The sequence below is a fragment of the Sporisorium graminicola genome, chromosome SGRAM_7, assembly GCF_005498985.1.
Source record: "Sporisorium graminicola strain CBS 10092 chromosome SGRAM_7, whole genome shotgun sequence".
Lineage (NCBI taxonomy): Eukaryota > Fungi > Basidiomycota > Ustilaginomycetes > Ustilaginales > Ustilaginaceae > Sporisorium > Sporisorium graminicola.
The window spans coordinates 89,402-110,599 of NC_043737.1; the positions used below are offsets into that span (position 1 = coordinate 89,402).

General features: G+C 57.5%; 7 protein-coding genes across 7 annotated transcripts; 4 read left to right on the plus strand and 3 right to left on the minus strand.

The window, feature by feature from the left end:
• Positions 1-299: 299 nt before the first annotated feature.
• Positions 300-1,682, plus strand: EX895_005490 (uncharacterized protein; the record flags this gene model as incomplete). The annotated part of the gene is made up of 1 exon (XM_029886082.1): positions 300-1,682. The coding sequence occupies one exon, from the start codon at positions 300-302 to the stop codon at positions 1,680-1,682; it is 1,383 nt and encodes a 460-aa protein (XP_029737313.1).
• A 207-nt stretch (positions 1,683-1,889) lies between these two features.
• Positions 1,890-2,679, minus strand: EX895_005491 (uncharacterized protein; the record flags this gene model as incomplete). Its single annotated transcript, XM_029886083.1, has 3 exons — positions 1,890-2,146; positions 2,240-2,527; positions 2,631-2,679. The coding sequence occupies 3 exons, from the start codon at positions 2,677-2,679 to the stop codon at positions 1,890-1,892; spliced, it is 594 nt and encodes a 197-aa protein (XP_029737314.1).
• A 394-nt stretch (positions 2,680-3,073) lies between these two features.
• On the plus strand, positions 3,074-7,240 carry EX895_005492 (uncharacterized protein; the record flags this gene model as incomplete). The annotated part of the gene is made up of 1 exon (XM_029886084.1): positions 3,074-7,240. One exon carries the CDS (start codon positions 3,074-3,076, stop codon positions 7,238-7,240), a length of 4,167 nt encoding a protein of 1,388 aa, XP_029737315.1.
• A 531-nt stretch (positions 7,241-7,771) lies between these two features.
• Positions 7,772-9,571, plus strand: EX895_005493 (uncharacterized protein; the record flags this gene model as incomplete). The annotated part of the gene is made up of 1 exon (XM_029886085.1): positions 7,772-9,571. The coding sequence occupies one exon, from the start codon at positions 7,772-7,774 to the stop codon at positions 9,569-9,571; it is 1,800 nt and encodes a 599-aa protein (XP_029737316.1).
• A 1,225-nt stretch (positions 9,572-10,796) lies between these two features.
• EX895_005494 (uncharacterized protein) lies at positions 10,797-11,564 on the plus strand (the record flags this gene model as incomplete). The annotated part of the gene is made up of 2 exons (XM_029886086.1): positions 10,797-11,364; positions 11,443-11,564. 2 exons carry the CDS (start codon positions 10,797-10,799, stop codon positions 11,562-11,564), a joined length of 690 nt encoding a protein of 229 aa, XP_029737317.1.
• A 291-nt stretch (positions 11,565-11,855) lies between these two features.
• EX895_005495 (uncharacterized protein) lies at positions 11,856-13,193 on the minus strand (the record flags this gene model as incomplete). Its single annotated transcript, XM_029886087.1, has 1 exon — positions 11,856-13,193. The coding sequence occupies one exon, from the start codon at positions 13,191-13,193 to the stop codon at positions 11,856-11,858; it is 1,338 nt and encodes a 445-aa protein (XP_029737318.1).
• A 2,292-nt stretch (positions 13,194-15,485) lies between these two features.
• On the minus strand, positions 15,486-18,527 carry EX895_005496 (uncharacterized protein; the record flags this gene model as incomplete). Its single annotated transcript, XM_029886088.1, has 1 exon — positions 15,486-18,527. One exon carries the CDS (start codon positions 18,525-18,527, stop codon positions 15,486-15,488), a length of 3,042 nt encoding a protein of 1,013 aa, XP_029737319.1.
• Between the last annotated feature and the right edge of the window lie 2,671 nt (positions 18,528-21,198).

Consider the following 21,198-nt stretch of genomic DNA (forward strand, 5'->3'; position numbering starts at 1 on the left):
TCTTCGCGAACCTCTCAGCAAGTGTTTAGCAGCACTGTCTTGAGTCATGCGGGACGTGCGCATACTTGCAGCTCAGTTACTCGTACTGGGCGTGGCGGCCCTTTAAAAGTACATTCGGCTGACTGTAAGAGCGGTACAATTGGACCCTTGATCAAGTCTTATAGTTGCTCGCATACATCGGCTCCCTCTTCTCGACACCCTGCTCAGCTCCTCCATCTTCGCAGAAAAGAGCGCCGCAGGAAGCTCTCTTCCTCATACCACCATTGCAGGGATCCACGCAGGACACACGGCCTCTCAAGATGGATTCTGATGCTGTCGTGCTAGGCACGATCACTTTTGAGGAGCTTCCGCTTCACGTCGAGTTTTACCAGTCGTTGCCGGCTTTGCGACCTTCGTCTATCGAGGAGGACGAAGACGACCCACGATCGCTGCTCTACCTGTTCGAGGACAACGACTTTGAACGAGCAGCTGCCTTTCTAGCCTTCGAGGAAGCACGTCAGCAGGCCCAAGTGGAAGCCGTAGCTGAAGCTCTCATTGAGGCAGAGGTCGAGCGACAAAGGACACGAGCGCTGGCCGATCGTCTCAGGCAGCTGCTGGAAGAGGATGACGAGCTTGTCGACATGCTAGGCAGGAGAGTTCTTGCGACAAAGGGCTACCAAATGCCTGATCTATGGAATCCTCATCAGTATCACCACCATCATTATCACAGAAACGATTCCTTCCGACCTGCGTCTGGCAGCGATGCTGCGAGTCAGCTCGGTCGTGCTCCATACACCGACATCCATGCAGCATGGGATGCGCCCGCCGAGCAGACAGCTATGCCGACTTATTCTCGAGCTAGCCCCTTTATCCATTCCGCTCCCGTCATCGTACGTGGACATGCTCCCTACCCGCCCAGAGCTGCTAAGCACATCGCGACCCCATCTCGATCGCCGGTTACATCCTCCAGCTCACGAGTAGATAGCAAGGCGCCGACTCAAACTCATACCAGAATCGCGATTCATCCTCTCACGGGCGTTCCTATGCTGCTTGTTGAACAAGACGTCGAGGGCGACGAGCACCCCTCGAGCCAAACTCACGCAACGACGCAAATCGACACCGAGAACGAGACCGACGATGATACGGACGAGTGGCCCATTGACGACGAATCTGACCTGGACTGGCTCGGTCGCGAACTTCTGCGTCTTCGAGGTGGCGCTAATGTGTGGGTGCTCGGCGCTGACCACGATGTCGCGCCACTGTCGGCTACCCCATCCTCATCGAAGTCGGCCAGGACTGCTTTTTCTTCTGATGCTGCTGCAGAGCTGGCAAAGCGACCTGAACCCGAGCCGGTCACACCCACCCTGCCAACACAGGTCGAAGAAGTCGACAGCGACTACGAGGCATCTACCATGGCACGAGCACTGGAGCCAGGTCTCGCCAGCCCATCGCAACGCGTGGCTGCTGCACTAGCACAGGCGGCCTTGCACACGCCCAGCAGCGACTCCAAGTCATCGGCGAGCCCGGCTGGACAGCGAACGAGGCAGCGTGCGGCCACCGTTATGTCTGAATCCGAGGAAGAGGAGCTCGAGACCGTCGGAAGACCTGTCGACGAGCATGGCGAGGAGCAGGTGACCAGGGAAGCGGCAGGCAGTCTGGACGGTCGTCCACGAAAGACTGTCAAGGTTGTCGATTTGCGCTAAATCATTACCTCGCACATGGTAGGGTCGCGAATTGAACGCAGGTTGTTTCTGAACGGACGTGTGTATATTGCGTGCAGGGAGGCTCTGGAATTGTGAGATACAACACTGTCGGATGATTGGGTCTATTTACTCTTCTGACGGTGTACTTTCGCTCCCTGTTCAATCATCGAGTGCATCCGTTCCGGCGTGGGTGGGTAGAGTGTTGTGTCAGCTTGCAGGCGCATCAGTCTGGATCAAGGAAGCAAAGCGCTTCGACTCACCTTCGTCGTCATCTGCGACGTCGTCGTCGTTGGCGATATCGCTTGCATTTACATTGATCTCGGCTTGACCTCGCTTCAACCTTGCCACGAGCTCCTGGCCCAGTTCGGAGCGTGATTTGGTTCCGTAAGCAAGCAGGTCTGCTGGAAGATCGCCGTCCTTGTTGGGGATGGTTGGGTCTGCACCTGCTTCCAACAGCTCGTTGACTACCGTTCATTCATAAAACCGATTGTTACATTCGTGTGTCAGCATATCCCGCGTCTGAGCCCCAGAGTGTATGCGGGGACAGGAGGACTTACCGATCCAGTTCCGGATCTCCTCGACCTCCTTGCCTGCCTCTCCGTCCGGAATGTCGACGTTGACGGCTGCATGCAGAGGCGTGTCTGCATTCGTACGGTCCTGGTAGTCGACGTCGATCTCGAGATTGAGGATCTCGGGCAGAACTTGTGTCGATTGCGAAGAGGCGGCGTAGTGGAGGGCGTTGCGGCCTACGCCATCGCTGTGGTTGGCATCGAAGGCACCGGACGAGATGATCTCTTGCAAGAGCTCCAAGTCATCCGTTCGAGCTGCATGTAGCAGTCTCTTGTCTACAGCAGAAGGGAGCGCCAGGGAATTCGTCAGTCAGCATGTGTCAGAGAATACGAGAGACGATGCGTTAGAGCGATAAGTTGGAATCGGAGCAACACCTACTCTGAACGTCAATTTGATGGACAGAGTCGTCGTGTTCTTGGTCAGCCATGGTTGTGAATGCGGTCCCAGCCTGTTTCGTGTGCCGGAGTGTGAATGAGGTGGTTGTGAGGTTGAGAAGGTTCGAAGTGTGTGTCTTACTGTGTTGGTCTTGGTTCTGCACGGCCGGGTTGCGCAAGCTTATCCAAACCCGATTCTTGTTCCATCGGGCCATCGAGTTTTTCGGGTCACGGGCACTCGATTTTCCTGTCTCGTGGTTTGAGGATTTTTGGAGTGCCTTTCGAGCTGCAAAAAGAAAAAGTTTTGGAAGAAGCCATTTTTCTCCACACATTGTACGCTCTTCATTGCCATCCCTTCCGTTCCTCCTACACCTTCTACAACAACCAAGACCTCATCCGCCAGCTCTTATAAGTGTAGCAGAGGTGAAGGCATCAGAAAAAGCAACGATGCCCGGCGTCAAAAGAAAGGCAGAGGCAAAGGCCTTCACGCCTTTCTCGTCCAAACACACATCTAGCCCGTCGGCGAGATCTGGACCACAAAGCACACCGACTTCCTCGTCGCGCAAAGCCAAACAGGCTACAGTCGACGTCGACGACAGCGATAACAACGACGAATTTGATGATGGAGAAGATTTGCTCGATTCTGCATTGCACGGCACTGGATCTGCCGCTCTGCCAGACGATCTGGACGACGACGACGATGAAGAAGAAATTGAAGAGGACAACGAAGACGACGACGATGATGATGATGAAGATGACGATGATTCAGAAGTGGCATATCAGGACGAGATTGAACTCGCGTCAGATCAAGAAGACGAAGAGGATGACGAAGACGAGGAAAGCGATGACTTCGACCATATCGAGCGGTCCGAGGTCGAGATCATGTCGGACGAGGACATGGATGGTGGCTTTGAAGACCTCGAGGCCGCCGGCGGCGACGTTGACGACAGCACAGCATCCCTCTCCGACAACACAAGCGCAGCTGCGTCGTCAAATCGCAAACCAAGCAAGAGCACGCTCTACGCTATCCCAACCCTCGCCGAAGTGCAGGGTCTCAAGGAAACAGGCGAGCTCTTCAAGAACAACGTTTTCAAACTCAAAATCGACGAGATGCTTCCCGAAGTGCGCCCTGCTTACCAGAAGGCCAGCGCTCTCGAGACGGTCTTGCGCAGACTCCATCAGCTGTTCGAGGCTGCTTCCCCTATCTCACCCTTGCCTGCGGACGAGGCGATCAAGAGCTTCCAGAAGCGCACCTCCGGTTCCAAGGTCCGCATTCCTTTTCCTGATCCGGCTCCCAAGACCGACGCCAACTACAAGCTCGGCTTCGAGAAGCCTTCAGCTATGCACCTTGTGGGCAGCTGGCCGCTTAAATCGGCAACAAAGCGTCCCGAGGGGGTTGATGTTGATGTTGCCGCTGTCATGCCCTCAAGCCTCTTCCAGCCAAAGGACTATGTCAACTTCCGATACTTTCACAAAAAGGCTTTCTACCTCGCAGCGCTCGCACATGCCATTCAGACCGCAGAGGATGAACACGACATCCACCTCGGCGTCACCGCTTCGTTTGGACTCGTTGATGCAGATCCCCGACGCCCCATCTTGGTGCTCAGGCCAATTCACGACAAGTCTAAGACTGATTTCTCGAAGCTCAAATGCACCATCCGGATTCACCCTTCCATAGACGCCGATACCTTCAAGCCCATCCACCTGGGCCCTCTGCGCAGCAACGTGCGTGTAGCTTCTGTCCAAGCCGAGGCTTCCATTGGTCTTCCATCGTCAACCGCAGAGTCTGCTACGCCACGCTACAACGCTGCCATCCTCGCCGATACTCTGCATCTTCCGCACCTCGTCTATTTGCACACTGTCGCCCAAGCCTGCCCGGCCTTTGCGGACGCGTGCTTGCTGCTCAAGACCTGGGCGTTCCAGCGCGGATTTGGCTCCGGTGGCCGTCTGAACCCCAAGCGCATCCGTGATACTGGCGAGGACCGCCGCCGACTCGTCGCTGGCACCGCCTCTCTTCGCTTCATCCTCACCATGATCCTGGCACACCTCTTGCAAGGCGAAGAGAAGAAGTCGGGCTGGAAACGCGATACCACCAACGCTGGGCGCAGCAAGCTCTCCAACAGCTTTTCGAGCTATCAGCTGTTCCGCGGTGTCATGGACTGGCTGGCAAAGCATGACTTCAAGACCAACCCGGTGTTTATGAAGTCGATGCCCGAGGCTGGACTTGCCTCTCGATCGGATAAGGTGCCACGTCAGGAGTTCAGCCAGGTGTTTGATCGCGTGCTCGTCGATCCGAGTGGTACGCTCAACTTGTTTGCTTTCATTCCGACTGGATCTATCGACCTCCTGCAGTACGAGGCAAGACGTACATTCGAGATGCTCAACGATCCGAGCTCCGACCACTTTGACGCGCTCTTCCTGCAGGACCGCACCGCTGCTCCTTTTACGTTTGACGAGGTTGCGCGCATCAACCTGCCCCTTGCTGCAGCTCGGGCTCAGCTCCACAAGGATGGTGTCGGCATCTCGACATCGTCGCCCGTACAGCGCGCTGATTTCGGCACCTCGTTCCAGGCGGCCATGATCCAGGTCAGTACTACTGCCTCGCGTGCCCTCGAGGGCCGAACCAAGCTCGTTGCGCTCCTGCATCCCGCCACGGGCGGTCTGGCAGGCACATGGAGGCTGGACGGATCGCGCCCCGCTGCGTCGAGCGACGCAGAGATTGGTCTCCTACTCGATGGCGAGCAGGCATGGAGGATGGTCGAGCACGGGCCTTCGAGCCAGGACACAGAAAAGGCGGAGCGGTTTCGCGCTTTCTGGGGTAAGATGTCCGAGCTGCGCCGATTCAAGGACGGCAGAGTGCTCGAGAGTGTCGTGTGGCCCGTAACCACTCAAGCCTCTCGATGGGCGATTCCGCGCCGCATCCTCTCGTACGCGCTTTTCCGCCACCATGCGATCCACGAGTCGCAGATCCAGTTTGTCTCATCGCACTTCGAGTCGCTGTTGGATATCGACACGACGCTCGCCCGAACCGCGCACCTGGTCAGCACGGAAGAAAAGGGCTTCGCTTTGGTCCAGTCTGCCTTCGACCAGCTGTCGAAGGATCTGCGGGCCCTCGAGTCGCTGCCACTGTCGATCATCTCAATTTCGCCCGCTTCTCCCGGCCTGCGCGGCACGAGCACCTTTGTGCCCGCCCCGCTCAACCTCGAGCTGCTCGGCGACCGCATCCCGGACACAGCATCCTACCTGCCCGTCCACGACATTATCATCACGTTCGAAGGCTCCGGTAAATGGCCCAACGAGCTGGCGGCAATTCAAGCCATGAAGGCGGCCTTCTTCGAACGCATGTGTGCCGAGATCACCAACAAGATCGCCGGAACCACGTGTCGCGTTGTATTCGAGTCGAACGCATCGTCAAAGATGGAGGACCAGTGCAGCTTGGAGCTGATCTTGGCTAGTGGATTTGCCTTCCGAGCGCGGGTGATGCACAACCGAGAGAAAGTGCTGCTGGAGCGAATCCTGGCGGACCGCTTCGAGTCGGCGGGCGCCAAGCGCCGAGCACGCAAGATTCTGCACGAGTGGCAGCGTCGGTTCGAGACATCACCCTTGCACCACTCGTATATTGCTTCGATGGGCAATCGCTTCGCATCGTTTGGTGGAGCAGTGCGTCTGACCAAGCGATGGCTGGCTAGCCAGATGCTCTCGTCACCCGCCGTCCCGGAGGAGCTGATCGAGCTCGTTTGCGCAGCAGCTTACCTGTCGCCAGAGGAAGGAGCGCCGGCTTCGGCGGTAGCTGGACTGCTCCGTATCTTGCGCCTGCTAGCCAACTGGAGGTGGAAAGAGGAGCCTCTGATGGTGCCCATCCAAGCCGTCATTGACGCTGCCGAGGCTAAGGCCATCTACACGTTCGCTACGGACAAGCGCACCGAAGTGGAGACCCATTTCACTGCTGCTCGCGGTAGCGATCCATCGATGATGCACCGCGCTTGGTTCGTCGCCACAGAGACGGATACGGAAGGACTCGCGTTTGGCCGCAAAGGCCCTGTTGGAGGTGTAGCAGATGGCATCAAGAAGCTCGCACGCGCCGCCGTCGCTGTGCTCGAAGAAGCGACCTCTCTTGATGCCGACCAAGTGCTGGCGCTCTTCACACCTTCGCTGGACCACTACGATTTTGTCATCCACCTCAACCGCGCCGTCCTTTCGCGATACAGCGAAAATGTCCGAGCCGACCCGTCGGTGTGGGGCGCCAAACGCACAAAGTACGCCAACGACGCCGCTGCCGCCATTCAGTCCGCCGACAGCGTGCTGGGCTCGACCGCCAAACCCGCATTCGACGCTGCGCAGGCGTTCCTCGCGCTGCTGAGGGGATTGTACAGCGACTCGTTCCGACTGTACCACGACCAGCACGGCGGTTGCGTGATCGGAGGGCTCTTCAACCCTTCGCTCGACCGCGAGCGCGACTTTAAGGTCGGTCTTGGCTTCTCGTCTTGTCCAAGCAACGATGCTTCGTCGACAAACAAGAAGACGCAGGTGAAACTCAACAAACCGGCCATTTTGGCTGAGATCCAACGCTTGGGAGAAGGGTTGGTCGAGAAGATCCAACTGAAAAGTGCCTGATCGAGGCTATGTATGCAAGGACTTGATATCCATCAGACACAACCCACACATTTGTATTCTCGACGTGCATGAGTGACCAAAGCAGTGTGCGCAGGGGGTGAGTGTCCGCGAGAATGCTCCTTGTAGATAGATTGATTTTAGGCCGCCATCTCGTTCTGAGGCTCGCTTCGAAAGCAACAGCGTGGATGGCGATCCTTCGTGGTGCGACGCGATTTTATTTATTTTTTCCCGAAGAATAGTTGGCCTCCACACCAGCATGCGCAGGAAATTCGCTGCTGCGTGATACACGACGCATTGGTGGTTTTTTTGTGATTCCAGTGGTTGCCGTTGTGATAGCTTCCAAGGACGCGCAATCACTTTGCTCCGTCGACTGAGCTTGCTCTGTCCTTCCTTCCGTTCCTACAACAACCAACGTCTTCGACATTGCCAGGCATCTCGGTCAGCAGCGCTATTCATCTTCGACACGACCCTTATCCGAAGTGGCTCGCTCGCTGTCCTCCTCCGCCGGTAGGCACGCACCCATCAGCAGCCATGTCATCGTCAACACCACAGCAGCAGCTCATAGCGTACATACATCACGAGCGGCAAGAACCAGGCAGCATGCTGTGCGCCCAGCACGCGCTCAACGCCTTACTGCAGGGTCAATACTACGACGCTTCGCAGCTCGCGCAGATCGCCACCGAGCTCGATCAGCTCGAAGCGTCCGAGCTTGGGCTCAGTGCAGCCGACATTGCAGCGCGCGACCGTGCGAGCCTCAACATGGACGACGCAGGGTTCTTCAGCGTCTCGGTGCTTGAAAGGGCGCTTCAAGTGTGGGGGATCTCGATCTGCAATTGGCGTTCGGCTGAGATGAGGACGCGACACGACGCACCGGAGCGAGAGGCGGCGTTTGTGCTGAATCTCAATAGCCATTGGTTCACCATCCGCTCTTTCGGCACTTCGAGCAAGTTTTGGTACAATCTCAATAGCTTCTTGGCAGAGCCACAGTGGATTGGGAACAATTATCTGGGCACGCTGCTGCACACCGCCGAGACGGAAGGCTACTCGGTGTTCGTCGTCCAGGCATCAGAGGGGAGTGCAGGTCAGGGACTGCGCGAATCCGACGCTGACCAGATTGCGGATCACCTTCCACCACCCGGCGCCGCTTCCGCCAGCGCTCACTCCAGCTTGGCGAATCAGGGCCTTCGACCAGCAGGTGACTCAACAGCAGCCCCAACCACGCCATTGCCCTCCGCCGCCACACCAAGTTTCGGTCTGGGCGCCGAGGAAGAAGATGCCGAGTTGCAGGCCGCTCTCAGCGCGAGCCTTGAACAGCACACGCTCGCGGCTGCACCGGACACACCGAGCCGGTCTCGCGTCCGACAGATGCGCAGTGGGAGCGATGAAGGCGCCGCGGGCGGCGTGGATTATAGCGTGGGCGAGACGGATGCCGACATTGACGCGATCGCGCCTTCGCGACGTCGACACCGCGCGGGATATCCTGATCCGGTCGATGATGATCTGCGCAGAGCTATGGAGGCGAGTCTGTCGAGCTCAAATCAGCCTTCAAGAACGAGCAGCTCCGTCCACATCCCCACAGTAGCAGCTGAATCTTCATCGTCTGCCTCAACATCGTCTCGGCCCGTAGGCCGTCGGAAACGTCGCGCGCAAGAACGCCAATCGGGCCTCTCTCGCGACGACGCCATCGACCTGGATGATTCACGCGACGACCTTTCGAGCGATATGGAAGAACTCCGACCCGCGAGCCTGTCGCATCGCTCGCCATTCCTCAGTCCCGCCATGGCGGCCGCCAACCGCAACAACGAAGACGTCGAAGAGATTGTCGACGATGATGATGACGAAGACATTCCCAGCGACGACGAGTCCGTAAATCCGTTCAGTGTCCGCGGCGCACCGGAAGCAAGCGCAGTCATCGGAGCACGACAGGACCGACACTACGACGACGAGGATGCAGAGCTGCAAGCGGCACTCGCGGCGAGTCTGGGCGACACAGAAGCCGCGGCCCGGTTTGCTGCCGAGAACCCCACTCGTGGCGAACGGCAGCGGGGTGGCGTGGATGAGGAGGCTGGCGCGGCGATCCCGGATGATGTGGATCGCATTTCAAAAATGCGCGAAGAAGCACGGAGGAAGGCGAGAGAGGAACAGCATAGGCAGGAACGCTTGGCGAGGGGCGAAGCGGTGGAGGAGGACAAAGGGACGAGTGCGGCTGCAGGCACCAGTGGTGGTGGCGGTGGCGGAGACGGTGGTGATGACGAGCAAGACGAAGAGTCCGAGGCGGAAGAAGTAAGCGCGGAAGAACTGCGTCGGCGTCGACTGGCTCGTTTCGGGTAGCGGTCAGCCAGCAGAGCAATACACGTTGTCGACCTGACGAAGCAAATCTGTCTCGTGTGTGACTTTTGAGAAAGGACGATTGCAGGAGAAATATGAGAGAGGCAGGCTGGACGATAACTTAGTGCTACATGTTTTGAGTGAGAGAGAGGAGAGGATCCAAGGTTGAAGGAGGAGAAGTCAGGGCAGGTTGGAGCGCCATGTGCGGTTACTCGACTAAACTCGACAAACTGTTGTTCGTTGCTCTATAGCTCGTGTTCTTCGAGTCAACCGGCATCATGGAGAAAAAGCTCTGAGCCTGGACCTGATGTCAGCTCGCAGCCTGACCTGTGCGGCTGGGATGCTGTGGCTGACGGGTATATTGCGATTAGAGAAAGAGGGGCTTCTGGATCCCGACCATATGCTGTGAGTGCTACGAGCGCTTCGCGGCAGTATGACCTCTGCGGCGACTGTTTACATAGGCTTGGCAGGCAGCTGAGTCGGCAGGATTCCAAAGCGCTTCTTGATCGTCACGCGGTGCCTGGAGAACTTGTCGTCGGGCGAAAAGCGTGCAGGATGAGCAGACTTGGTGATGACGCCCTCGATCGTCTTTTTCTTGAGCGTGTAGATGCGCTTGCCGTCCTGGTTTAGCACAAAGATGTCCCCCAATGTCAGTCCATCCGTACCCGTATGTCTGCAAATTACCGCCCTTGAGCGAGCTTACCTTGTCTGCTGTGAACATGAGATGCATCTTGGGCGAATATGTGTGGTTGAGTGGTTGTGGCTGGTCGGTTGATGTTGATGGTGAGTGAAGGATGATGTCGGTGCGAAATTTTCAAAAAGAGATTTTGGCTTTTTGCACCTTTGCGATTTTCTTCTCGACTTTATGACTTTAGTCGCGCGAGAAGATTGTTCATTCGATGTTAGACTGAATGGAGAGGTGAGTGAAACATGCAGAATATCACAAAGCTTCCAGCGAAGCACTGACCCTCCGTTGGTGTCGGCAGCCACATCCACATTGAACACATCTGACCCCATCGTCCGCTCGTCGCCTTCCAGTAGAAGAACAAACTGCGCAGATCTGCAACGTTGAGAGCAGCGATACGAGTATCGAAGCAGCCGGCGTTGGATGCAACGGTTCGGACATATCCTCTGGCACCACTCGTCCCACTCAGCAGGTTCCTGAGCATCGAACAGCTTCGAACCACCTCTCCCTCTCACCACCGAGACAGGCACACACAATCCAACAATGCAGTGCACATTGCTCTCAGCAGCAGCAGCTCCACTGCTAGCCCTCCTTCTCGTCGCCACCCTCTTCGCCCCCCTCGCCTCAGCGATCAAATTCGACCTCTCCGCAGCCACGCACCCACACACGAAATGCATCTGGAACTATGCGCTCGCCGATTCGCTCGTCATTGTCACCGCCTCGGTCGTCGCCAAGGAGCCATACGACCTCACCACGCAGCGCGTCGACATTGAAGTCGTCGACGGGAGCAAGCACAACAACGTCTACCTCTCCAAGAAGGGCATCAAAGGCGAAACGCGGCTTGCGATCAATACGCACTCGCACGCCGACCTCGGGGTGTGCTTCAAAAACACTCAGACGACCAAGAGCGGCCACGCGGGAAGCTCGGTGGCTACAATTGATCTGGACGTCGACATCGGCGCGGATGCGGTCGACTACAACGCCATTGCCAACCAGGAGAGCTTGAGTGGCCTCGAGACCGAGGTGCGCAAGCTCGAGGCCGTCGCTAACGAGATCGTCAATGAGATGGAGTACTTGAAGAAGCGCGAGTTGCGTATGGCCGATACCAATCGTAAGTTGACCACCCTATCACAGAGTAGAGCTAAGAAGAGGCGTTGCTAACCTTGTCGTGCCTTTCCCCCGCAAACAGTGTCGACCAACATGCGAGTCACCAACTTTGCCGTACTCACCCTGTTCGCCTTGATCGCCCTCGGCGTCTGGCAGGTCTTCCACCTCAGAGGCTTCTTCAAACGCAAGTACCTCATCGATTAGTCCCACTCCTCCATGCGCAAAAAGAAAACACCCTGCAGAGCTTCTCCGCGGCATTGCAATCACAACCATCTTCGTCAGAAAGGCAGCCCGTTTGTCGCGAGCCTAAGTCGTAAGACAGCCCCAGCTCGATCCCATTACAGCTTGAAGCGAGATTCTCTCCTCCCTCGAGTCACACAACCACACACAACTCGTCACAACTGCGTGAAAAATGATATCATGGTTTTGTAAAGAAGGCGATTCTAAACAGCTAGACACGGCCAGCAAATCTGGTCACCGCGCCACGACGGCAACTTAAGCCGACTTGTTGGTGATAACCTTGGGAGCAGTCTCGCCCTGAGTGAAACCGTCGATACCAGCGTACACAGCCGAAGGCTCGAGCGACTCGATGCGCAGCAGCTGGTTGTACTTGGCAGTGCGCTCCGAACGGCAGGGAGCACCGGTCTTGATGATACCGACACCAAGACCAACAACGAGGTCCGAGATGGTCACATCCTCGGTCTCACCCGAACGGTGCGAGACCATGACACCCCAGTTGTCCGACTGGGCCAGCTGGGCGGCCTGGATCGACTCGGAAATAGTGCCGATCTGGTTGATCTTGAGCAGCAGACCGTTGCACGCCTTCTTCTCAATGGCCGTCTTGATGCGCAGAGGGTTGGTGACGGTCAAGTCGTCGCCGATGATGGTGATACCGGCGTTGGCGCGCAGGTGCGACCAAGCCTCCCAGTCGTCCTGGTCGAAGGGGTCCTCGATCGAGGTGATGGGGTACTTCTTGATGAAGCCGAGGTAGACGTCGGCGAGCTCCTTGCCCGTGAGCCACTTGGACGAGTCCGAGTTGGGGTTCTTGAAGTCGAGGTCGTACTTGCCCTCCTTGTAGAACTCGGACGAGGCAACATCGAGTGAGATGTGCACCTGACCCTCGTAGCCGGCCTTGGCGATGGCCTCGGTGAGGATCTCGAGCGCCTCGTCGGCGGACTGGACGTTGGGAGCGAATCCACCCTCGTCGCCGACGTTGGTGGCGTCGATGCCGTACTTGGTGTTGATGACCTTCTTGAGGTTGTGGTAGACCTCGGTGCCGATCTTGACCGACTCGGTGAAGCTCTTGGCACCGGTGGGCACGATCATGAACTCCTGGAAGGCAAGGGCGTTACCAGCGTGCGAACCGCCGTTGATGACGTTCATGGCAGGGGCGGGAAGCACGTATGGAGCCTTGATACCGCTGAGCTCAGCGAGGTACTTGTAGAGGGGGACACCCTTCTCGCCAGCACCGGCCTTGGCGACCGCGATCGAGACACCGAGGATGGCGTTGGCACCGAGCTTGCCCTTGTTGGCGGTGCCGTCGAGCTTGATGAGGAAGTCGTCAACCTCCTTCTGCGAGGTGACGGCGATGCCAGACTTGATAAGCTCGGGAGCAATGATGTTGTTGACGTTGTCGATCGCCTTGGACACGCCCTTGCCCATCCAGCTCGACTTGTCGCCGTCACGCAGTTCGACAGCCTCGTGGATACCGGTGGAGGCACCCGAGGGGACGGCGGCGCGGAAGAGGCCCTTGTCGGTGGTGAGGTCCACTTCGACGGTGGGGTTGCCTCGGGAATCGAGGACCATGCGGGCCTGGATCTTCTGGATAGCCATTTTGAGTAGAGTGTCGTAGGTTTGTGGAGGGGAGGGAGGGAAGGATAATGCAACGATGGAGAATCGAGAGGAAAGAAAGGAAGAAAGAGGATGCATTGGCTCGAGCCTATATCCAAAAACGGCGTCTCGACGGAGGCGAAAGAATTCTCGCGGCACTGGCCATCGATGGCGAGACGGTCAGGACTAACGAGATGTAACGCCTGTTGCGCATTGCATGCAAAGCTCACGCACAGGCGGAGCCAGAGAGAGCGTGCGGGTGGGCGGGATAGCGAGCGGAAAGGTGCGTGCATCTAGCCGTCGCCGCCGCCTGGCAACAAGCTTTGATTTGAGCATGGGCCAAGCGAGTCAGAGTCGGAAGATCCCACCAGCAGCTCTCCCTCCAGTTCCCACCTCCACGTAGGTCTCCTTCTGGCTGTGAAGGAAAGGGCTACGCAAAAAAGGGCAGCAATCTGCGTCGTGCTAAATTTCCAAACACTTCGATAAAGATCTCTCTTTTCTTTTGTTTTTTTTTGTTTTTTCCTTCTCTCTCTCTGAGTTCGAAGTCCAACACAGCGCTGCCTGCGAGCGCGTTGCGCAGTTGATCCCATCGATAATCAAAAAGGGCCATCTGCGGCGAATTCGCCAAAGCGGGCAAGCTTCGGGGGGGAGTTCAACTAACGAGTCATGTCTGTGTGTGGAAGGTGATCCGGGTTGGTCGGTCGAGCACGGCCGTGAGAGCCAGCCGGGAGGGGCGAGGGGTGAGGCAGGAGTGTTTGTTTGTGTTTGATCGGATGAATCGGGGGCGTTGTGAATACCGATACACCCGCCGTTGCGTGTAGGCTGGCGACCACACATCGGGTCGACCACCGGCCGCTGCCACCATCCGAGGAGGTAGCGCTGACGTCAAACAGTGCGGCTCTTTCATGCTGTTACCCTGGAGGCGAGCGTCAACTTAAGGACACTCACTGTCTGATGACGGCGTATGCAGGGCAGCAGCGGTCGCTTGCAGCAGGAGCAGAAGCAGAAGCAGGTGACCCAAGGACTGGCAGCTTGAAAGGCGGATGATTTGTTGCGGAGCAGAGAGAGGGGGCTGAAACGGTCGGGTCGGATAGTGCCCGGACTAGGTGGCAGGGAGAGGCATCAAGGCGGCCGGGACGGGAGAGGAGCCAGGAAGGCGAGTGGGGGAAAGGGTGGAGGGGCGAAGCATGCTTCAGCTTCCGGTTTCGCCCTTGGCACCAACACCACTCGGGAAAGGCAGGCGCTCCGCACACGCAATTCGGGCTGGAGGAGACAGCCGATTTGGCACTCCAGCGAGCGCACCCATCGCACAAGCACTCTCTCGAACTTCTAGGCGCTGGGTGTGGCGCTGGCTGGGCCTGCTTTCACATGATCGACGTTGCGCATCCCACCGCCCCTTTCTGACCAAAGACCAGCAGGTTCCATACGATATGAACAAACAAGCACAGGGTCCTGACCTAGACTCAACGAGCTTCCACGGCGGCGCTCTTTTCTGCCTTCGCAAGGTTCGGAAACGGATGTTGCCCTTGGTCTTGTCAAGGCACGGATCTTTCCGTCTGCCAGCGGTTTCCTTCCGCCTGAGTTCCTCTCGACCGCTTGACCCGACCCGTTGCCAGGCTGCTCGGCTCGAGGTAGTGAATGTGACACCCGTTTAGCAGTCCTTTCGTAGATGTGCGGTTTCATTGCAACATTGCGTCCGATCAAGGCTAACGCAGCCACTGCGAGGATGTGCTAAAGACAGTTGATATTCGTATTGACTCAAAGAATCAAAAATAAACCATTCTGAAAAAAGGGTCCAAATTCAGGCGCCGAAAATACTACAGTACTGAGCTGAGAATACTGTCCTGAAGGCCACCAGGAGGAAAAAAGAAATTCCCGGCCAGGGAATCGAACCCTGATCTGAGCAGTAACAGTACCGTTTCATACAACGGTAATCTGAGAGTGCCCTATACTAACCATTGTACTAACTGGGAGTATACGTAGCTAGGATGTCATTGCATTTATATCTCCACGTGCGCAAGAGAACACAAAAAGTGATTTTCATTTTTGCGCAAGGTCACTGGGACTTGATAGTGGAGATGAATTTCCGAAAAGGGGAGTTTCACTCCTCTCATGTTCCGTTTGACGCGTACTGTATATGGACTGAGGGCAACGATGAGGTAGTCGAACAAAACAAGGAGTAGAGCGCACGGGTCGAGACACCTAGGATTACATTATAAGGAACGGAGAAGGCAAAGACGGGGAGAGCAAGATAGTATAAGTAAGAAGGGACGGGAGAAAAGTAAGCGGGGAACATCAATCGTCGCGAGCGACCTGGGCCACGGCGTCTTGGCGCACGGCTGCGTGCGTTTCGAGCCAATGCTGACCCTGCTGCGAACGTGGATCGGGATGAAGAGCGAGCTGCTCGCCTCCTGCCGAGGCCTCGTTCGGCACCTGCTGGCTAGGGGCCGGACCCGTGCTCGCGGGCTGCGTGGATTTTGTCGTCGTGGAGAACCCGAAACTGCCGCCTAGCAACCACTGCTCGTCCCACGTCTCCCAGGGCGTAGCGCGCTTGGTGGCGTCGCGCCGCAGCAAACGGCCCACCATGGCCCTGGCGACGGGCGTGACAAGACGCCGGCTGGATGGACACAGTGCTGCATCGGGCTGGTCGACGCAGGCATCGTTGGCCGGCGTGGGCCAGCGCAGGTCGCCCTTGGCGATGCGCAGCAGATGGCGCTTGCGCTGCTTTGGATCGCGCTCCCCGCCTTGACCTTCCCTGGCGCCGTTTACGCCGACGTTGACGTCCTCCATGAACGGCAGCGAGCCCGTGATGAGCGCATAGAGCACCACGCCAAGCGCCCACGCGTCCGTCTTGCGTCCGTCGTATTTCTTGCCGATGATGAGCTCTGGTGCAGCGTACTCTTCCGACCCACAGCGCGTCTCCAGCAGCGGATTGGACGGATCGATGAATCTCGAAAGCCCAAAGTCGGTGAGCTTGATCAGCGGTCCCGTCGGCAGGTGATGCGGGCGCAGAGGCTCCGACACGTTGGCAAACAGATCGACGCTCATGAGGATGTTTTCGAGCTTAATGTCTCGATGGACGAGATTGACGTGGTGCATCCATCCGATGGCGTTGGCCAGCTCCGTGTAGATGACGCGCACCAGCCACTCGCGTTGCGCGAACAGGTCAAAGTTGGACATGAGCGCATCGAAAAGCTCGCCCCCCGCGACGCGCTCGAGCACGAGTGTGTGATGCAACGGCGTGCTGAACGACGAGATGAAGCGCACGAGGTTTGGATGCGAAATGTGCTTGAGCACCTCAACCTCTCGCACCCAACTCACCTTGAGACGCTCGTTATTGTTGCACGGCTCGCGGTCCAGCATCTTGAGCGCAACCACCTCATCGCTCTCGTGCGAGCCGTCGTCAGCGTTGTTGCCCGTCGATCGAGGCTTTTGAAGCGCCCTCTGACGAAGGTCGGGCAACGACGCGATCATCCGATATGGCCCGACACCGGTCGAGGTCCGTATCAGACGGCCAAGGGCCACCCGACTAAAGGCGCCCACGCCCAACGTCTTTTCAATGCGATACGGGCCGATGCGTCCGTCTTCCTCTTCCTCTTCTCGCGGCTCTCCAAACGCTGGCGGACTTGGCTCGTCCAGAATCGGAGGCCTCGGAAAGATGCTGCTTCCGGTCGCCGAGTCTGACGGGCCCTGACGATGTGTGGTGTGACCGAGCCGCGAAGGATCCTGTTCCCGTCCGAATTCCTGTGCATGACCTGCAGCACCATTGGTACGCGTTGCGTCCCGTTTCGATGGACCCGTTGATGATTTCGGGGCAGGGTCGAGCTCGGTACGCACGGGCGCTGGACTCGCTCGATGCGCAGCACTTGGCATGACGGCGCTGATCGAGTCTATTGAGGCATCGCCAGCGTCTCTCCAGCTTCGGTTGTCCCCCCGCCCGGGCGCGGCGGACGAGGGTGACGACTGGGCGCTGCGATCGTCGTCCAACAGCAGTTGGCTCCGACTGCGGATTCGATTGGGGCTGTCCGGCACCCACGGAATGCTAGGCGGCAGACCATCCAGGGTAGCACTGGGGGCGTCCGAGATGCCCGAGAGCGAAAGCTGCGAGGTTGAGTTGAAATTGAACAGGTCTCCGCCTGTGCGCGGATCGACGGCAGAGAGCGGGGAATAGAGCGCTGCGTCCATGGACATGGTTGACTCGCCGCTGCTGATGCGCGAGTGACGCGGATAGCCAAAGTGCTGCGGCTGCGAATAGAGGGCCGAGGTGGATCTCACGGTCGACGAGCCAACACCGACACCGGCTGCAGCCTCTGTAGGCAAAGTAGGCAATCTCGAAGGCACGCGTATCCTGCTGGACAGATCAACAGAGGCGAGCCGAGCAGCGTGGCCGTGGCCGAGGGCATCGGCACTGGTAGAACCGGCCCGTGGCGCTGTAGCGCTTTGCGGAGTGGCTGGTCCGGAAGAGTCGCCGTTGCCATGATATTCGGCTCTCGAAGAGATGTTGGACGTCTTGATGCTGGCCGCTCGAGCGATGGGTGGCCCAGCGGGGGCCGAGTTGAAGAAGGACCAGTTGCGACTCCCTACATCGTGCTGAGTTGCTGCTTTTGGAGATGCCAAGGTTCTGGCTTCACTGATGGTGGGGTCCGAGTCGTTGGAGGGGGTCCTCGCAGGTGCCGGTGCCAGACGATGGGCAGATGTAGCGAGGCCGTTGCTGGGCGCGTGTCTTGAACCAGATGCGATGGGAACATCAAACATATCCCGAGCCTGCTCGTTCTGTACTGCAGGACTCGGTAGCGGCGAAACCGGTTTGCCCTCGAATTGGTCCCAGTTCCTCTGGCTGCGGATGGAAGCGGAAGAGAGTTCGCCCCTCGGCGCGACGAGCCTTGAGGTAGGCGGACTGGCGCCAAAGCGCGAACCAGACTGACTGCCATCTTCGGCAGCCGTCGTCGAGCCGGCCATGGAGATAGCACCAAGGCTGTCGAGCGATGCGACCGAGAAGCTGTTGTTCGAATTGTCGAGCGGCTCGACTGCGACCGCGTGAGGTAGACGCGGCGGCGACGAGGAAAAGGCCTGAACAGGCGTGCTGGGCGAAGACGATGCATGGGGAATCAACGTAGACGTGGACAAGGAGAGGGGTGGTGCGTTGGAAGTCGTTATTGTCGGCACCGCCGGAGATGGGGTGTAAGCGGGTATCGTGCTGCTGGGAATGGCCCTATCTATCGAGATGCCGCGGACAGGTCCTTCCAGGGCGGATGAGGAAGAGGAGGCGTCGTCATATGGACTAGCATGCGATGCGCTGAGCCTCTTGGCGTCGGCACGACGCGAGCGCGAGAACATGTTCCTATTCGACGCGAAACCCGAGATTGTTCGCTAAAGGGGTCCTTTGCTCTTTTCGCAAGATCCGAGCAGGGATAAAGTCGAGGTGTGCAAAGAGCTCCAGCTGTTGGTCTTCGACCTGCCGATGGCGTCGGAAGAGCTGCAAGCAAGAATGTTCCAGGTAAAGGTGGGCTATCGAGGCATTATCGGGAGCGCCTTGCGCTGTCGGACAAGGCGAAGCTGCGTGTGCTCAGACGGGTACCGGGAGGCAAATGGCGCTAGGGTGATCCGAAGGTGCGAAGACGGGAGATGAGGAGCTCCGAATGCCGGTGTCTGGCGAGGGAGTGAGTGGATGACCAGTGCACAAGGTGTTGGCAATCTGCCTGTCGTAGGATCCACCGAGTTCGGCCACTAGGAAGCGGCTAGACGCCGGAACAAACAGCGCGTCGGAAAAGCAGCTGGATACGTCAATGAAGACGATGCGAAGGAGGTCAGAGGGCACCCATCTAGAAGGACCAGAAGGGTGTGTTCGTACAACAAAGAGGGCAAGGAAGCAGGGCAATGTCAAACAAATGCCTGCGGCATCCATCGAGAAAGATCTGTGTCACGTCGAGCAAAACGAGATGATGCTTAGAGGACATCGGCAGCCACAAAAAAAAGGACCCGAGACCGCCTTCACCAACGGTCGCTGCAGATGACAGCAACGGACAAAGTCCAAAATTCAAAAGTCTAAGAAAACAGAAAATGAGAAAACAAAATCGACATGTCCAGTCGTGGACGGTGCCGTGAGGCAGGCAAGCAGACACTTGACACGTCTCGCCTACCCTCCGCGTCGGCTGGACGAGATGCAACGTGAGCAGAGCGCGACTCGAAAAAAAGAGAGTCCAGGCCAAGAGACCCCTGAAGGCTCTCTCTCGGTCTCTTTCTCTCGGCCACATTCCTCTCATTGAGCCCCTTACGAAAAGTTCAAAGCCAAAAAATATTTAGAGTGTGTGAACGGGCCGAAACACAATGGAGGTGAGCTACAGTATTGAAGACGTTCAGGGTCAAGCTCAGGGTCAGGGTCGCGAGGGTTCAGCAGCAGCTCCCAGGGACGTGCGTGCACTCGGACCCTGAAACCAGATTCGCTCCTGCAGCGAGCGAGCTATTCGCTTCATTCAATCTCGATTGAAGCGAACAGCTCGATCAACTCAACTGTTCGCTCGCAGGCAGCGCGGACGCTGCGATTCTGCGATAACTCTGGTGAACCGCATGGCGCGAAGAGCATCGTCTGCGTATTAGGCTCATCGAGCTATTAACGGAGCTGTGCGTCTCGATGCTGATTTCGCGTTGGGACCCAGGCACCGCGCCGGATTCCCGAAGGCGTGTTCTCGTGACGTACCCTCGTTTTGCAGCTCCAACACGCTGTCGAAGTTCGGATCCGTCACGGCATCGACGTGGGAGTACATCGTATATGGTGACAGTCAAGGTGTCGCAGCACGGTGTTCCAAAGTGTGCGCTCGGAATCTTCGGCACCAACCAAGGGGTACCGACGAGAATGCCTCGCCGTTGCCTTCTTATGGGTGACGACAAGTAATCGCTCCATTGGAGACATCCAGTGCGCTCGGCTTTGTAGATCCTGAAATGTGCTGTGAAGCTCTGATGCCGGTGCTCTGGACATGTATGTTCGGCAATACCGTCTTCCAGGTAGAAAGGCAGGCGAGAGAATGTCGTAATGAGCAACCGTTGCTTCCCTTCCAGCACTACCCTAGGCAATGCTGGCCTTAGCTGCGGGCATGCAAAGGCGAGGTCTCATCTTCGAGCTCAGTCGACAGAACACACCGGCCGATGTGGCCATAGGTGGCGCAGTCGGAAGCTTCCGACAGAGCCACAACGCGAAAGAGCTGGCAAATTCCTCTGATTCGCAGTGCTGGCGTCACCGGGATGTCCAGCACTTCACCTTCGGCGCCAAGCAGATCGGAAGAAGCGCGAGCGAAGGCGCTGCGGAACCAAATCTCATCACTGTGACGAGCCTCGACGGGGGAGAGGAACAGTCGGCGGGTGCCTCGAATGGGCTCCATGTGAACAATGCTTATCCTCGTAGAGCTAGTAGAAAGCAGGTTAACTCAGCCTGCTTTTCGAGCAGCAGCTGTCGACCCATCGTCATGACGTCCACCTCTTCATCGATGAAGTTCTTCTTTGAGCCGTTGTTGCTTGAACCTTGGTGAGACACACTTTCAGAGACTTCGCTTTACACGCAAGGCGATGATACCATGGCCGACGAGCTCTCCTTCGAGCGTCTGCGACAGCAATACGGCTACAGTGCTTCCGATTCTTTCGATGAACGAGACAGATGCCAACAAGTCGAGGAGGAGCTGTTCCCTCATCCTGATTACGAGGCAATGCACAATTCAATGGCGATGCCGTCCTGGGTGACGAGCTCGACAAGCTCTTTCCAAGGCGCCTTCCAAAGGAATGCTACTCAACACCCTCCAACTTATCTGAATGATGCTGCGGTTCTGTCCCAGCACTTTGACTTCCATCGGGCAGAAGCAGAGGGGCTGGTTGCCGATTGTTCAGTGTTGCCGGCAGCTACGAGCACCTCGCCAACATTGTCTCTCTCCCAATACGCCGGCGAGGACCGTACTTGTCGCACCGAGCGACCAAGGAGATTCATTGATAGTGATGGTGGATCCCTCAGAATGGCTGGAAA